Raw genomic sequence first — 18,229 nt, 5'->3', positions numbered from 1 at the left:
GTTAAACATTTGACGATTTTAACGCTGGATTAAACAGAAATGGTAACAAGCAATTTAACGCGGATTTGCTCAACGCGATTGCGACTAATAAAACAAGTATTTTTGCGTGTATGACGTACACAATTCAGTAATTCGCGTTTTCATTTCATGGTTTTGCAAAAAATTTCACACACTACTTCACTTCAAATTCTGTCATACATCATAATATTGTAAGTATGCACAATTTTACGAAAACTTAAGTTAGTTTTATGGGAGTTTGTGCTTTAAAACTTGAAGCTTGTTTTGTGACGTCTGGGCTGGGGAAACTCTTAATTGTTGGGTGAAACACAGAAGAGATCAAGTGGAGAGCAGCAAATAAACTGAGCTTCTCAATTCAGACAAAAAGTTGGCCTTAAATATCTAAATTCTTGTAATATTTGAAATCACTCAAAAGTTTTCCTTGATACGTTCTGTCTGTGCGAAAGCAAGGTGAAAGCTCCAGTCCCGCCCTTAATTAATTTTGCCTTTAGAATATTCACCAAAACATGTTTATATCTTTCCTGACTTTAAATCGAAATACTTTAATCTCTGTCATCGCTGCCATCAAAAGCTCAGCTCAAATAAATAGATTTGGGAGCTTTTCTCATAAAAATGCCACTATATTCCGTTTAACAGACGACTTAATATTGAGAGAAATTGTTATCTCCCACACTCGCGTGGTGATTTTGTTTTTGTAGGCCAAGATTTTGATAAGAATTTTATCAACTGTCGTTTGTTTTGTATGAGAGCTATACTTGCGCAGCTTGTTTACCGTCACTCAAACTGCACAGAAATGTTTGTAAATCGATTTTGTTATTGATATTTCCGCAGAATTGTCAGTTCTTCGTGCGTGTTATGCTATACCTGTGTGAGGTTTCCTGAAAAGTAAACCGATTATGCTAAGCATCGATGGGTTCAAACATGGCTGAGATACAAATGCTCCCGAGTTCTGTGACGTATGTTGATAATAGGGTAAGCAATATTTGGTAGGTCGTAGTCGTAAGAGCGCTGGTTCATTTTGCATTAACTGTGTTCAAACTATGTAATTTTAACTTAATCAAAACGCCCGACTTTGGAACTTAACCGCAAAACTGACCTCGATATTCAATAATGAACTTGTCTAGTCATAAGAGAGACCGCCCTATAATGACTTCTTGGATATTTAATGTAAACATTTTGCCTTATTACAAAGATTAAAGGTGAGCTTTTTCTCTTCCCACTTATTAAGTTATTAAAAACTACCCAGTGATGACCGTATAATTTATTTTCTCCAATCTCTCTGCATACATAATTCGTAGATGATATGCATGGCTTACAATTTTTTACAAATGTATCATAATATCCTGAATCAATTGCTTTCACTTAAATAAAAAAAAGTTGACATGGTTCAAAGATTAATAATAAGTTGTTCAGTAACAATTATCTTCTCTCCAAAATACCGTATTAAAGAAATATTTTTTATTAAGATAAAGTGACAGTTGATTATAGCATAATGAACCAAAATCTGAAACAAATCTCAAGTAGACAAAGAAATCAATTAAAACAAAATCTTTATTAGTTGCGTTGTTGGCAGAAGTTTTATAGTTAAATTAAAGCATTGCCGGTGAAAATTTCTTATCTCTTAATTTTTCCTTCTCAGATAGCACGGACAAGAGCAGTATAATGTCTTTTGTTAAGTACAAAGACTGGCAATAAGCCCTAGCTATTGTCATTAAAAACTAGGAGTTTTTACAGAATCATTTTATTTTATCAAAGCTTTACATTCCCTGAATACAACGCAAGGAATAGTCACTTATTTTCGACATGAATGAACTTCGTTTAGTCAAATCGCTTCGTAAATTATTTTTAACCATGGCTTATTGCATATTTAAAATAAATGGCTTTGTAGTTTTCAATACAAATAAATACGGTTTCGGTGGAATTAGTATAAAAATAAATCCAAAAAGTTCAAGTAAGTTCACAACAAATTATCGCTGAAAAAGTTTTAAATTCGTACAAATAAACACCTTGTTGATAACCCATTGATCCCAATTTTATTTAATTATGAAAGAGTGTGGAATATTTTACTCCACCCTAAGAATAAAACATGGTAAAAATGAAAAATCCGTGGTTGCAAAAATTAATAATGCTTCATTAACAAGATTGAAAGTCGTTTTTGCGGCTTCGTTAATGGAATGAAGCAACATCCTGGTGAACTCAGTACTGCTTAAGTATCAGTAGGTGGTGAATTAAAATAACACGGTCCATAAATAGACCATCAATATCCATAAATTATAAACATATTTTTTACGAACGGATGAGGAGTCGAAGAAAAGTTATCGGTGTTTATGGAGAGGAGCACAATAACAACCGTTATTAATGTCAGAAAAAGCCATACGAAAACCAGTCCGTCTCCACTTCAGCTGTAACATAGTCGTTGAAACGAGAGTTCAAAACCAGTCAAAATTCTCCCAAATAAGTTACACAAAGCAAATGAATAACTTAGACCAAATCAAGCTGGAAAAGGTAAGAGGAGTTTGAAAATTCTTCAGAAACAATAGGCTTTGATTGGAATAATTTCAAAACGAAGGGAAAATGCTTAAAAGTCCTTGAGGCAGTTCGTATTATCTCAAGTAATTACTACTTTGTTATGCGGTTTTCAACCTTTTGTAAACATTACTCGCAGAGAATTAACCCGCAGTGAAAAGAGCCGCGTTTTGTAACAATAGGAGATAATCCAAGATTAATGAAGCAATTAAACAGACATTGATCTTGAACACAAAATTGTTCCACTCACAATATTAAAATGTTTCAGTTATGCTATAGCGGACAGAAGTGTCAAAGAATTCCGGAAGCTTTAGTAAAATTATACGGGGCTAAAGTACAAAGCTTGGACCTGAGCTACAATGAATTAGTCACTTTGAAGGGATTAGAGGGATTTCCTTTATTAAAGGAGTTGGTGCTGGATAATAATCAACTTTCAGATTCCTTAGTTCTTCCTTACTTACCACATCTGCACACGCTCTCTCTCAATAAAAACAATGTGAGTTGCCTCGTTCCAAACTTTGTAAAATATTGCGTCTGTAAATAATAAATAACCCGAAAGTTTGTTGTAGATTACCGATATTGAATCCCTAGTGGTGAAAATTCGTCACAATTTACCAGCACTAACCTATTTAAGCTTGTTGGGGAACAAAGCTTGCCCTAATCAACTCTCCAACATTGATAATGATGATGAAGATTACCAAAGATATCGGTGAGTAGCCAAGTAATTTACTGTTTTTGCGTTTGGTCCAGTGGCAGAGCAGGATCTGATAAAATCACAAAATCAACAACATACCCATATGTATTCAAATCGTGCAATAAATGTCAGGATAAATTACAATTGGCTTTCCAATACAAACAACTGCACTAGTCCAATAACACAAATTTTGTGTTTCCTTTCAGCGTAAAATATGCGTTAATGCTTTCAGATATTACGTGCTGCATCACTTGCCGAGTTTAAAGTTTTTGGACTCGAATAAAGTGCGTGAGTGGGAAAAGGGTGAAGCTCGAAGGAGAGGACAATTTATGAAAATCGTTAGACCAAATATATCAAACATAAGCGAGAACGTTCGGAATAATGCCATTTCAAATTCCTTTACACCATTACCCAAGTCAATAAGGAATCCAGATGATTTTAGAGGTATGTATTATGGAAGCTGGAAGTATCGTTTAAACATTTTATTTCTTGTCTTTATGTCTGCCTTTTCGGTAATAGCGCGTTTCAGGGCTAAATGTACTAATAATAAGTTTAGAAGATTGATGAGCCGGAAAGTTTTGTCACAGGGTTAGACAATCTCGGAATTGCTAATGATACGCCAGACACGGTGCAAAATCTAATAGCCACCAGATTTATGGGCTGCTTTAATGCACAGATTGAAAAAATAAAATTTTACTATACGTTTATTCTATTTTTACTACCAAAGCAATTTATGTAATATATCAAAAGTGAGTTTAACAAGAATCTTTTGCAAGTTATACTCATATTTCATTTCGGTTGAATTACCTACCCAAGAGAGTGACATTCATAAGTCGTAACTACAGCATAACTTTTCCTCTGCTTTCTAACTTATGACAGGAAAAACTAAATAAAAGTATTGTTTAGAAAATTGTGGCACAAACAACGTACATTTTCTAGGTAGTGTTACACGACTGCAATCCTAATTCATTGTCTGTCGTTGTTTCAGGTGCATATGGCAAATGTCGCTATCGCTACAACGGCAAACACTCAGAAGGCAATCGGTTTATTTCCAACAGTGATCTTTAATTATTTTCCATTTCAAAATGTCCTAAATTAATAAAGTTATTTTTATACATAACAAGTTCTTTACTTTTACTCCATCTCCTACACTCCTTACTACACTAGCATTGCGTGTAACACCAAAAAAAGTGTAGCGGATTTTATATATAATTACTTTAAAGCGGAACATTTCTCAAATTACATCTACGTATTTTATTAATTTTATTCAATCTACAACCATTATTTTTTTAAATATAAAATTTGGCGCCAACCATTATAAATAAAACAGAAATCTGTACGTAGTTTTAAATGCTGAGAATTAGGTGTCGCTCAAGCAACTTGCCAGTGCGGGCTCGTCTAATATTTTTGTTTCAAAAAAATCTAAATGATGATACAAACAATTAATAAATGTTTTGCGATCATGGATTATCATACATTACTTTAGGAGAACCTAACGTTTACAATAATAAATCTAGCACATTTATTTAAGGCTTGCCTATTGGTAGTTTTCGCACGCCTTTGGTGCTTTACATAACCCCATAGAATAAGAGAGAGGAAGAAGCGAATCTCTCTGTCTACCCCTCGTTTTTTCGCGAAAGCGCCACCTAACCTGGGGAGAACAAACTAATTCGATAATAGCGGGAAATTCAAACAGGACATTTTATTTATTTTCCAAATTTAAAGAATTATAAATGTTAAATGTTTCTGTACTCATGCACTGTTACGAGACATTTTAATAAAAAAGCATCTGTAACAGTTGCAATAGCACAAAAACATTTAACATCGCTTAATAAAATGAAACAAAGTCTTTCCAATAAAAATTTATTAAAAAAATAATAACGTGCTGGAATGTATAGGCAAAATTAATTTAACTCGAATTGTTGTTCATAAACATACTCAGATGTAATAATACATGTAAATACATTGTCTAAATATACACAATGATCCAGAGAAACTGAGTATGTTGGCATCAGATTAAATTATTGAATTGCTACCTGAAAGTGTACACTATTGGTATCCTTTAAAATTTAAATTCAGATTGCTAACAGACACAGTATTTCGGGATCAGTCTGTATAAATACATCAGTTTTGTTGGTTTGATTACTTGTCTACAGACTGTTCAGAAAAGCAAAAAAATATCAAAATTTTGCTTGTAACCTTTGACAATAGTCCAATTTTTAAGTCCCTTAAGGCTAAATTTAAACAACTATTTTTCGAAATTTATTCGCGGTTATAAGGTTTACGGACGTTTGTAAAAGCGGCCCTAACACGTACTTTAACAGTTTGATGTCAAAGTTCTTGATAAGTTTTGAAATTTTTTAAAAATAATCTCGATTGCATCATAGTTATTAGTAAATTACTCAAACACAAGAGAATTACAAGTGTGCTAAAATTATTTTAAATAAAAACCCACATATCTGATATACATAACTATCACTGGAAGTTAACTGATTAAAACTACCATGTAATCATTTAAATTTATAATAATAGTAGGCTTTAATATTGATTAACTTGTATGATACTTGTAGAATACGTTTTTTCGCTTAGTTTCTAAATTAAGCAATCACAAAAAGGACAAACCTTGTTTTTTTAACAGGCATAGGCGTTATAACATTGTGTAAAACAACATAAAAGATTAAGACATAGAGGGACATGGCGAATTTGAAAACCTTGAACCATAGCAAGTCCTAAACTCCCTGCTTTCACAAAATACTAGCTTCGCAACTACAATAAATTTATTTATTATTATGATATACCTATTAATTACTGCACATTATATTTAACTCGTCTTCATGGGATTTTCAATTACATCCCAAGAACCGTTATCATCTCCAAGGACGGTCTTCATCTCCTAAGTTTGTGTGATCCTTCTTGGTGTAATATGATTATATTAATATCTAGAAATCGCAATTAATTGTTGTATAGACACCTTTCAATAACGTTTACCTTAATTTGCCTTAAGTTGATTCATCCTTCATTAAAACACTGTCATTCACACTATACACTAGATTCAAATAAAAGATCCATATAAAAGTAGAGATGTTTGATCACAAAAACATCCAAAAAATCACGTTAAATCGTTTTCTGAAGTCTTTAAAACACATTAAAACAAAATGTCGCCAAAAACCGCAACGACAGCAAAATAATCGGCTGTTGATAAATCAAAGAATTAAAAAGAGAAGTGTGCGCACGTCGATTATTTTTAAGTGAACCTTCTTTACTTTTAGCAAAATGTGTGACAGATTCCTTTAAATTTACAGATTTCTTTGCAACTGACGCGACCTCTAAGCTGGAGCACACGAACTATTTTAGCCATTTCCCCCCTTTGCCCCACCCCTCCTAGTGAACACATAATTTGTATACACTTTCAGGGGCCTGCATAACCCGTCAGTGACATTTGTAGGGAATTTTAGTGTCAGGCAAAACAGTAAACGTAGTTGCTTAAAGTTAATAAATATTAGAATATTATTTATTATGATATCATAAGGGTAGGGCAAGTTTGATTATGTCTTACAACAACACATGAAAAATCCTGCGCATGGTTCACAATGGGTTAGTATGGATTTTTCACAGCATTGCAAATAAAAATGCTAACTTTGAACAATGTTTCAGCAGAAGTGTTAGTAGAACACGACTATATTGCGAAAGAACCCAACGAATTAACAATCACAAGGGGCGATATCATCAAGGATGTGACCAAAAAGCAGGGTGGTTGGTGGGAGGGCACGTTGAAGGACAAGAAGGGCTTGTTCCCGGATAATTTTGTTAAAGTGTTAGACAAAGACTCCTCTGTAGTGCTAAGGAATAGGAAGGACGCCTCCAGGATAAGGCAGTGTAGGGTTGTGTTTAGCTATAAGCAAGACCATGAAGACGAGCTTAATTTAAACGTGGGTGATATCATTGATATATTGGGGGAAGAGGAGGAGGGCTGGTGGAGAGGAGTCCTCAACGGGAAGGAGGGCGTCTTCCCCTCAAACTTTGTTGAGGAGATTGCGCCCCTTGCCTCCAAACACAACAGTAGCAAGGAGAACTTAACCAACAGCATTGCCAGCAATGAAACGCCGCCCCTTTATTCCAAACCAAGTGAGTGTTATTATCTTTGTTATTTGTGAACACTGATTGGTAATATTGGCAATTAACATTTTTACGGCGCAGATAAAGAAAATTTATTTGTATTTCACGATTTTTGAACCAATTTAGACCTTCATCTCCCTAATCATTTGAGTCATATCACGTTTTCGCTGATAATTGTAATCCTGTTTCGGTTTTTCACTTTTTTTAAGTGTGTGATAAAATTATATTTGTTTATTTATTGCTTATACAGGCGCACGATTGTTATCGTTATCACTGTAACAAATGTTGTGTTCCACTTAAATTTCAGCCAAGATTTTGTGCGAAGTCAAATTTCCCTACAAGGCACAAAACGACGACGAGCTGACGCTCAAAGAAGGCGATCTCGTGGTCCTTATCAGCAAAGACGGCCAGGACCCCGGCTGGTGGAAAGGCGAGCTGAACGGCGTTGTTGGGGTTTTCCCCGACAATTTCGTCACAGTTTTGCCTTCAGCCGGCGATGAAACGCCCCAAAAAGACGAGAGAAGAGTCAAGTCCCTCGTGGAGCCACATTCCATTAAACACGGCACAGTCAGTGCCCAACGAAAGTCCTTAGAAGTGCATAATGATAAGAGTGAAAAACTCGAAAATGAGAATTTGTCACACACTAAAACCACGCCACCCCTACCGGGCAAAAAGCCCACAATTCCGCTTAAAAAATCACCATCGGGGTCGAGTTCCTCCGGTGGTATTTTTCAAGGGCTGAAAAAGAAACTAGTTGATGTGGTGGATGGAGCCACTGGGAGCAAAATTTCCCCGCCTAAACCCGAACCTTGTGAAAGTGCTTTGCCCGAAAATGTGTTCGATGATGTGCACAGGAGGCCGCTGCTTTCGGACGTGAGGGCAAGCAGGCCCAAAGCCCCAGGTATTTATCTTTTACCTATTACATAATTTATTCTTAGCACACAAGTGGTTCTATTTATTACATTAACGAATTTCAAAAACACCACCAGCGTTTTCGAACTGACTATTTTTTACGTAATTACCGCGCAAACCGTTTTATTACTTTTTTATGATGAAAAATTAAAAACGCCTACAACTGAAATTAATTTAGAATAATTAGAAGCAGATTCTGTCGGTTTTGTTTCTTTCGGTGTGAATTATGTTTTTGAGAAAAACACTTTTAAAGTTTAGAAAAATCAGACGTAGAAAAAAATATGTATTTAATTTTTTTCAATGTAACCTAATGTTGTATATGTCAATTCTATTAATTTTTATTATTGGTATTAGAAAAAAACGTTTACAAATTTGCAACCTGTCAGGAATTCTTAATTATGTATGAGTTTTTTTTATCTTTATAGATAAGATTAGAGTGTAATCGCAATTTTATATGAAAGTTAAGTCTAAATTAATTGCTGAAAAGCAACATTTTCACTATGGAAGATGTGGAAATGAGTGCTGAAGAGTCTTTACAGGGCGAACTTTTGTCAGTGGGTAAGAAAATCAATTAAACGATATGTTCCGACAAATTATTATTTATAAACAGTGTTTGATGCTAAATAATTATAGTGTTGTTTTATTTTTCCAATTTGCAGTCAAATATTTTGTATGATACATCATAATGACTAAGATCTGCATGACATCACGTACTAATAATAAACGCCAAATATTACGAAATTATACAATTATACAACTCAGTTTTTATGAATAAAAAAAATGCAAAGCATTATTCATAGGAGCATCATTTCACTAGCGGTTCTCGTCTTCCTTTTACGTTGAAATTTATTCAAGGGGCCGCCAAGTTATGAAATGCATTTTAATAAAGCGTCGTCGCGATCAAGATAAACACCGAAATGTATGTCTTGAACCTTTCCATGAACTTTAAAATTTTATCGCAAAATGAGTGCAATAACCTCTAGCTTATTGTCGGTTTCCCGACAAGTGTCGTGGTATCGTGGTTTTGGCTTGGTTTATCAAAATTCGACGCCGGAAATAGAAACAACTCGAAGAATTACGGCCATTTTTTGGGACGAAACACCGGCAACTTTTTTGTTCGGAGGAATTTTTTCGAAATTTTGTTTCTTCGTATTAATAATTGCGAGAACTGTATTCGTGGGGAAATAAATAAATAAGTAAGGAAGATTGTGGTGTTGGAAGAGCTGCTTGTTTGCAGGGCGGCGGCCGCCTTCCATCATCGGCAAAGACCAAGAGCCGGGTCTCATGAACGGGAACAGCGACCACAACGCGCTGGAAACCATGTCTGAGGCAGCGTTCAGCGTGAGTTCCAGCTCGGAGGGCGACCCGACCGAAAGCAAGCCCAAGCTGCCCGAGTGGGCAAAACATCCGGCTCCATGGCTGGAAGAAATGAAACTCAATCAGGCAAAACGCAGCTCGTTTACGCCACCGCAAGACAAGCTCAGATTAACCCCTACGGACAAGACCGACGACGAGGCCAAGTCGAAGTCGTTCAAAAAGGATCCCAGTCCCGTCGACAAATCTAAGTCAATAGCGAATGCAAGAGTAAAGACACCCACCAACGAATTTCCCGCCATTCGAAATAAACCTAACGTGCCAATACCTAGCAAGCCACAGACAATAGCTGATGTGTTTACGCCACAAAAGCCGATCACGAAAGTGTCACCTGCCAGTAATAAAACTCCCTCGCCTATGCATAGAATCGACACGAATCTTGACAGCAGCGCTGGAGGAGATTCCGGTGAAGAACTGACGTCGAAACAATACGCTGAATTGGAGCATCGGATAGCCAGACTTGAAGAGTTGTTCGAAAAGCAACGGCAGAATTATGAAGCGGCCATTGAGGAACTTAGAGGGAAACTGCAAATTGAAACGGAGAGGAGGATGGCTCTTGAAGCGAATTTCGACAAGTTTCTACAAGACGGTGCAATTCAACAACTTTAAACCCTTATTTTTATATTATTTATAGCTAAGTATTTTTTCGCCATTTATATTAGACTGTAGGTGATGCAGCATAGCGTTTTGACCCCGAAACTCAGCGATTTAATTCCACTCGAAACGCTTTTTATAGAATAAAAGTTTAATACAGTATTACTTTTGGCACTAAAAATACTGCCTATTTGAAACTAACCCGTTTTTTAGTTATATTGTCTATGGTAAAAATTGCAATTACCATGCTTTATAGAGAGGTAGAGGAAAAAAGTTCATATAATAATTTTACAACGTCTTTCTGATTATTTATTTGTGACCAAGCACACACTTTTGCTTTTTTCGAATAGTTCCTACTTTAAACAACGACTAACTTATTGAAGTTATTCACCCAAAAAATTAAGCGTGAATAATTTAGTTTTTCTGGAATTGGAAACGTTTTCTCCATATCTTTGTCTAGTCATTAAAGTAACGTGTTACCCAATTAGTCTTCCCTGAGTTTTTCAGTGACATTTTTCATAATTGGTCCAACTAGCTTCATTTTTAGTACAACTATCGATTAAATTGCTGAGTTTGTGCAAAATCATGAGAGAGAATTGCAAGATTTTATATAAATGAATTAGCTACCGCAGTTTTTATATAGCGTTTTTACCACATTAGCCTAATTAAATTAACAGGTACATGATAGTTGTATGTAAGTATTAATGAAAATCATTCCATTGCTCAGAGTGAAAATTTAGAATTTTCACTGTATTTATTTATCCTTTTGTTCATCGATTCCATTACGTGTGTATATTTTAACCTTTTTATATGTTACGATTTTTAGCATCTTGTAGCGGCTTTCGTCAAAAATATGTTTGCCACAATTGTAAATTATTTATTGGCGCCACACGTCATATCAGTTATTTTTGGCGAACTGGCCGAATGACATACATAACTATTTTGTTAGTGAGTCTTGTATTTTTGTATTCTTGTATAATTATTATGAATAAGTGTTCAAAGACGGTGATAGGATAATTTTAAAGTAACTTAATGAATCGCTAAGTGGAATTGCTTTAATCCTGGTAGCTCAAGACTTTTAGCTCATATTTTGCTACTTCAGTAGATTGTGCAAGAACTATATTTTGAAGAGGTAAGAGATATCTTGTAATAATGTAACATTCCATAATTCACTTAATGTAAATAAAATAAAAAATGAAAAATTGTACTTAGACATATTGTTGAACAATAACAGTAAATAAAATATTTAAGAAAGTCTCTGGTCTTTTACTCCAACACCTAAACCCCGCATTTAGCATGATGACCTAGTTGCCACAAACTCCATAATTGTAACGAATAAGGCGGAGAGGAAATGTGGGCAGACTTAATTTAGTAACTTGAGGTTTCTGCTCATTGAAGATTAGTTGGGCTTTCTAATATGGTTTCCCGCAACTAACCAGGAATTGTAGGCTCTCCCACACAACCTCAAACACTTTCCAGAAGTGTTTGAAGAAATATGAGATTAGTTGGGCGAAAAACAGAGCTGGAATAAACGTTCTGTATGCTTGGTTGTCTATACTTACAAATTTTGCGTAACATGAAACTTCCAAGATTTTTAAATGCATTTTCATTTAGATTGACTTGCTCAAACCATAAAATTGCCAAAAATTAAGCTCAATATACAATAACTGTGGTATTATTTTCCAAAATATATTTTTTATTTTATTATTGTTTTACTTTGAGACCCGAAAGCAAATGCACCAATTGTTTTTCTTAAATAACTGGATTGTTTTAAAAGCTGAAACCAGAACAGAAAAATAAAAATAGAAAACTATATCCTCAAAAACCAATTTTTCAGTCGATGAGCACGAATGTAGAGAGAAAATAAACTTCATTTTATCACAGTTGATTTATGACTTGACCTACAGTTTTAAATAGGGAACTGCATTATTTTTCATCGCATTTTTGGTAAAGATTTAATTGTGTAAATTAGAAAAGTGGGGATGGGCTCTGCATAGAGTTCTTTGGTCAGCGCGTATTTTTATAAAAATGGTGAAAGCGCAACTCTATGATCTGCTGGTGGCTTTGAGGAACATGAGCTTCACTTTTTTAGCGTTTTTTATTAGTTGTGATATTCAAAACGACCATTTCCCACATCCAGTTCCATTTCCTCTTTGATGTTTCGGTCAGGTCGATGTTAATTAGTTATTTCATTGGTGCAGCAACAAATGGGGACATAGTCAGCGATACCGCGTAAAGCTATAAAGGTAGAGAAATGCCACCTGTTGGAGGGTGTTTTCCAATGACGTCAGGGGGTAATTTTGCTGTCACGTTTACGAGGTGGAAGCTGCTGGTCGCTATAGATACCCGCTAAAAGCTCTGGGAGGGGAAACAGAAAATCCACCGCAGTTGATATCTCACCGTGTCGTTGTAAGGACGCTGTTCTGCACACTTGCACAAAATTTCGCGACTAGACACGTGTCGAAGTGCTCGTAACAAAAACACTGCCGATTTTACAATACTTACCCTGAAACACCCACAAAAAGCAATACTCAAAACACAACTGAACAAAAAAAAATAAAGGGGTGCGTTATTCAAGTTGCAAATTCTCTTCAGCTGTGTGCCAGACAGCTTGACCCAGCTCCTTTGATAAAGCCATGTGTAATACATTTTACAACAAAGTCCTAGAAATCGAGTAACTTTAAACCAACAGTGAGTTTACTTATCACTACGTGTCTTAACCGGACGATAAATTCCCACACCGCTCGATCAATTAATTGGAATCGAATCCGGGTCTTGTATTTGTTCAAACACATTCAAGTGATGTCATGTTGTGAAGATGCAGCTTGTTCCCATGCTTTGGTTGCTGCAGCAACAAAAGAAGCAACTAGACTGTCCGATAAAGAACGTGAAATTATCCTGGAGGTCCTTGGCCGTGACGAGCGCCTGAGACGGGATCAGCAGCTCAGGATTATGTGAGTCTATCCTTTATGCTCGTTTCGCCAAATAATACAAGGTGCTGGTTAATTGGATCAAGAAGTTATTAGATTGATTAACGAAGAAGCAGGAAGTGTCGCAAATTATAAACGTGATCAGACATATCGATTCGGTTTATTTTGCCTTTGATGGACGTGATTTCCTGATTTTACGTGCATTCATGCTAAGAAAATTAATTTTGCTGTCATCAGTCGTTCTGTTTAATAATGCTGCAAAATGGTCGGCTTGTTTATTGAATTTCCGCGGGGCCAAATAATGCCGAAAAACAGAAGAAATCAGTGCGGAGTTTATTGACAGGCAAAAAAACATAACGCTTTATTTCGGAGTTTGCAGCAATATCAGTGTTTCAAAATATTAAAATCTATTCGTTTCATTTCTTGTATTTACGACCCTTGAACTTCTCGATGAGCAGTCAATATAAAAAGTTTTTACGCTGTTTGAGTTTATTACGTTCGAATCAAATAAAGTTAAATTAAAGTGCCTACGCTATCGTTACAAATATATTTACAAATTGTCAACGAACACATCGATGACGAAGAGTTTCACACTATTATCAAACATGGCTAAACGATTACGTGTTTGAAAGGGCAATTATTTTTAAATTTAATATTTCGTAACGAACTTAATTGTTTAAAGTTGGTCTATAATTCTAACAATTGCTTTTAAGTACCTCTTTGTTTTATGTTAATTTATGAGAACGCACAATTGCTTCCAAGGAATGGTAAACAAAAGCGTTTTTTATAATTAGGTTCAGGTAACGTTCCAGGATAAATATTTACTTGTTTTATTTTTAAAAGTTCATAATTAGCTAACTCTAACATTTATACATTTATTTCGAGTATTTTAAGATTAAGATTAGGTAACAGCGTACATGAAAAATTTAATTTTGAGCATAGTGAAGGAAAAAACAAATTCTCGTTTCTGAGAATGTAAAAGATGTTAGACTAGTTGAGCATTATTTTTTGAGTCGCGATTCGTTGCGGCTGATTCACTTCAATTTCAAAATCTTGTAACACAGTAGCGTGATTAATGTGATAAATTATTCGATTAGTTTCATCAGAAAAGTGATTTTGTAATAACTGTTGCTCATAAATAACAAGTGGACTTTTTTACCAACTCACAATTTCTTGTTTCAACGACGAGAACTTTATTATTTGACGAATTGGTGTATAAACGTATCATCAGCAAACTAATCTGTAAAGTCTCTTGGATTATGTGTGTAAGCGTAAATCTGTAATAATTAACTGTTATTGCATGAGTAATTACTAAGATTATTAACTGGTAATTTAATTTGCACAAAGGCAAAGGCACTCAGAATAGCAACAATTTAATTGAAATGTTTTCAATTTTGCCTAAATTCAATATAACAATAGCGGAACCGATCTAGATTGGAAAATGTTCATTTTGGAGACTGGCCTCAGGAGTTATTCCTGCCGATTCCTGTACAAAGACCGGGTAATTACTAGCAACAATACAACATCAATAATAGAATATGCCATGAAGTTGGTTTAAGTTATTTACGAATACTGAGATCGGGTTATAAACGCGTTAGACTATCATCTGCAGGAAAAGGGTTTAGGAGAAAGATGTGAGTAATTTAATTTTAGGATTTGATCGATTTTCTAAGGGTATCGAAAGTTCAAACGGCCTTTGAAGTAAACAGTAAGCCTGTTATTAGAAGGAACATTTTATTTTATCAATGAATGTGAAGACCGCCCATGTAAAAAGCTCCTAAAAGAACCTCGAATATGCTGATATTGAGCCCGATATGGTATAATATCTCAAAGAAATTCTTTCAACTCAAACATCTTCCGTTTCCTACAAGTGGTGCACATTTTTTATTATCTTGGCAAAAATTCAGTTCGTTTGTAGGTGCGAAAAGTATAACTCTATAAACGGATGTGGCAACCCACGCTATTTCTCTAATTATCTACAAAGGAAAACGCTTATAACTTGCTGTAATTTATGCAATGCCCAGTCAGCTATTGTTTGAAGAGCGTATTTTTTTAATAGAATAAGTTCTCTTCACTCTATATTAAAATTTAATTTACACCATATAAAGGAGCAACGCCGAGAAACCCAAAACGATAAGCTTGATATTTCAGTGCCGTTGACATACTATTTACGTTATGAAAGCCAGTTGGAAGAGGAAGCAGTGATAAATTCAAATGTTTTCATCCTCCTTTCAGTCACACCTGTACTATTTAAATAACTGAATCACTGACTGGGGAAAAATCGGTCCTACCCACCCACTTTGCTTTCCTTCACCTACAGAGATAGACTTTTTCACCTAAAATTTACAATTTGTACGTTTTTTTTATTATGTCTGATTTGTTCTTGCAAGGAGAGAAAATTAAACAAGACGACTTTCAAAGTCAAATTTTAAGATGCCATGAAACTAAACTCCTGAGAGAGCGTTTTTTTTTCAAACTGGCGTCAGTAGTTTGCAGGAAATTGTGGTGAGGACGAAATTTTATCTTAATGTAGGTATTTCGTGTGTCTAGAAAGTTTTAATAGGACTGAAATCTACTCGTACATGGGGACAAACACGATGTTAATTAAACTTCAAAAAAGTAACTTAAATAATCAGTCGAATTATTGGTAAAGTCTGGAGTTTCTGCTATTGGATGGATTTAACAGTGGGTGTAACAATACCTACTTTAGCTTGGCAGTCGCCAATGTCACGAGTGTTCTCAGAAAGCCGGACTTACACCGGCTTACTGAGGTGTTCAACAAAGCGGCCAGTACTTGTGATTACTCACAAATTTGTGGGCCCATTTACGGAAAATGAATGAAAAGTGTCTTTTTAAATAAATTGCTTCGTCTTTTGTGCCGAATACGTGGATTTAAGGCCAAACTTGCCTAAGAATTCGTTGGCATAAAAACAAATTAAAATTTTGTTTACAATATGTGTTTGCTTGTTTAGAGAGTTAACTTTTTGTTATAGAATTACATAACGAGATGCAACTTGCTGTTACATAATCAGGAAATTATTAAAACTGCAATCATTTCAGTTTGGACACCTACAAAGTTTTAAACTAAGAACATTAAATAACACCATGAATAACATAATAAACATATTAAATAATGGATTCGTGCTTTGTTTCATTGTGATTAATTGCGTGAGTCTGGACAAAGCTGTGGAACAATTATTAATGTGCAGTCAGATAAGCACAGTGGTTTCCTTTTCGTTACATTATGAAAGAACGTTTCTCATCCGTATAACAGGACTCGAGCGTCTTGTTTTGCATTTTTATGCACATATCGTTTTCTAAAGCAATTAAAAATGTACGTTACCAAGAACACAGGGTGGGTAATAATCGTAAGGAAAAAAAATTATGCTGAGTTGCTACTTAAAGTGTAACTCAAAAATCACATATTTTTATTGATTCATCAATTAGTTTTTTCAAAAAGTAAACGTGTGGTTTATTTATGACGATGATCTTGGTCCTGTTCTAGAATGACTGAGTTAAATTCTCTAAACCCACTTCCAATTAATTTAACGACGTTATCGCCAAAGGTATTAATTACACTGATTTAGGTGCCGATAACCAGGTTTAGTGTGATAACTGCGAGGGGTGAATTGCATCTAGAATGATTCTTCAGGTGGAAATTACAGTTTGTAGGTCTAAATTTGTGCATTATCTTATCACAAAGCAAACATCGACTGTTTATACGGCATGAAATTTTTCAAAAATTAGCCATCGCCACCTGTTGCTTATATTTTACCTTGTAAACTTGTCTCAAGAGTTGAATAACTGTTGTGCAGCGCAGGCGTAGTCTTCTACACCTTGAGAGGAACTGTACAATCTCTTACGGAGGTGAAGTATAGACTTTGGAGTATACAAAAGTGAAATCTTTGTGGGACCGGTCAGTTCCTAGTGACAATTTAAAAATCGTTTCGAAATGAATTTCCCCACGTTGGAAAAACCGCATCTATTATTTAGTGTTTTTTCGCGAAAGAAAAATTCCTTGCGTCTGTGAAAAAGTTTCGTGGGTTCGTGTCCTAACCCAGCAGTGATATCTCCGCGAAGTCGTCCAAGCTGAGGCTTAGACCACGTGAATGTGCTGAATTTATGCTCAGGTATAGGGGGTTTGACGGGAATGTGGTGCTAGGGGTGTGCTGTGACGTTCGGGTGTGCGGTGTCATTGCTCAGGAAGCAGAGTACTCATGAACTTTTGATCAAGTACTTTCAGTGGTATTAAGATACCACATAATACATGAGTCTCTTTATACCGCAACGGTCAATAACCCTACAGGAAAGATGCAATAAAAGGAAGAACAATCCTAGCTTTATCAATTATGTGCCATACTTTGCAACCCACTTGCTCTTTGTCTTGCCTTCACGCTCACAATATTGGCAAAAATAACGCGAAACCGAATCACTTTCATTGCTCTTTTTGTAGTTTGTAAAGCGGTGTAATAAAACGGAAAAAAGTTGTTGCTAGAACCTTTTCATTGACCTTGCGTTTGGCGCCGCTAAAGGTGGAATTAATTACATGGATTTAACCACCGGTTTAATTAGAACAATACCGATACACTGCGAATTATCACCTTTGTTGCATAAGTAACTCGAACAGCTAACATGCAAAATTCGAAAGTATGTCATAAAGACTTTTCATGATTATTTGGATCACTTTTTGGGTTTCCAACACTTATGGAAATTGTTTATTTCTTTACTTGAACGGTCAACGACCAAAGCTCGGACTGCTATATTTGGAATCGGTTTATCTAATCGATGCTAATAATAGGCAAATAGTCTACATAATTAATTAAAAAGGGGTAATATGAAAGTTTGGTCTCAGTTTCCTGCTGAGCTAACTGTAACTCGATACAAACAAGGAGGAAACGAATTAATTTACACTGTATGAAGCACATATTATTACACAATTTGCGCAAAAATGATATCAAAATGATGCAAGACCAAACAATTCTGAAATTTTTAGAGCATGTTCTGTTATAAAATTGTAAGTTTCAATGATCGGAAATGTTTCATGAAATATTTTTACAGTGAGTAA

The 18,229-nt window shown here is 35.2% G+C and overlaps 2 protein-coding genes and 1 long non-coding RNA gene across 7 annotated transcripts in view; 2 read left to right on the top strand and 1 right to left on the bottom strand.

Moving 5' to 3' along the window:
* Positions 1-5,802: 5,802 nt before the first annotated feature.
* On the bottom strand, positions 5,803-6,636 carry LOC103312780 (uncharacterized). The gene is made up of 2 exons (XR_511410.3): positions 6,227-6,636; positions 5,803-6,177 (listed from the first exon to the last, which is right to left on the bottom strand). It is a non-coding gene; the product is annotated as an uncharacterized LOC103312780 (long non-coding RNA).
* A 46-nt stretch (positions 6,637-6,682) lies between these two features.
* On the top strand, positions 6,683-11,489 carry cindr (CIN85 and CD2AP related). 2 transcript variants are annotated; one of them, XM_008202976.3, is made up of 4 exons: positions 6,683-6,832; positions 6,896-7,363; positions 7,662-8,255; positions 9,504-11,489. In XM_008202976.3, exons 1-4 carry the CDS (start codon positions 6,829-6,831, stop codon positions 10,247-10,249), a joined length of 1,812 nt encoding a protein of 603 aa, XP_008201198.2. In that variant the 5' UTR covers positions 6,683-6,828; the 3' UTR covers positions 10,250-11,489. The 2 variants fall into 2 exon arrangements, with proteins under 2 accessions (XP_008201198.2, XP_008201197.2); XM_008202975.3 differs by having other exon boundaries at positions 6,695-6,832; positions 6,893-7,363.
* Positions 11,490-12,599: 1,110 nt separating this feature from the next.
* The window catches only part of LOC664073 (uncharacterized), a 37,517-nt gene continuing 31,887 nt past the window's right edge, over positions 12,600-18,229 (top strand). For 2 of the 4 annotated variants that reach the window (XM_064356434.1, XM_970090.5), the window contains exon 1: positions 12,600-13,188. In XM_064356434.1, the coding sequence (XP_064212504.1) occupies positions 13,037-13,188 (152 nt within the window). In that variant the 5' untranslated portion in view covers positions 12,600-13,036. Of the gene's footprint in view, positions 13,189-17,021; positions 17,295-18,229 lie in introns of those variants that run through there. The other 2 variants (XM_015985085.2, XM_008202977.3) reach the window with 1 other exon arrangement.

Source organism: Tribolium castaneum, chromosome 4 (genome assembly GCF_031307605.1).
Source record: "Tribolium castaneum strain GA2 chromosome 4, icTriCast1.1, whole genome shotgun sequence".
Lineage (NCBI taxonomy): Eukaryota > Metazoa > Arthropoda > Insecta > Coleoptera > Tenebrionidae > Tribolium > Tribolium castaneum.
This window is presented reverse-complemented; position numbering and strand designations above follow the sequence as displayed.

Bases quoted from the DNA above. Each gene is read 5' to 3' on its own strand.
- cindr (XM_008202975.3), top strand. The intron at 7,364-7,661 runs GTGAGTGTTATT...CTTAAATTTCAG, and splicing joins GCCCCTTTATTCCAAACCAA to CCAAGATTTTGTGCGAAGTC. The intron at 8,256-9,503 runs GTATTTATCTTT...GCTTGTTTGCAG, and splicing joins AAGCAGGCCCAAAGCCCCAG to GGCGGCGGCCGCCTTCCATC.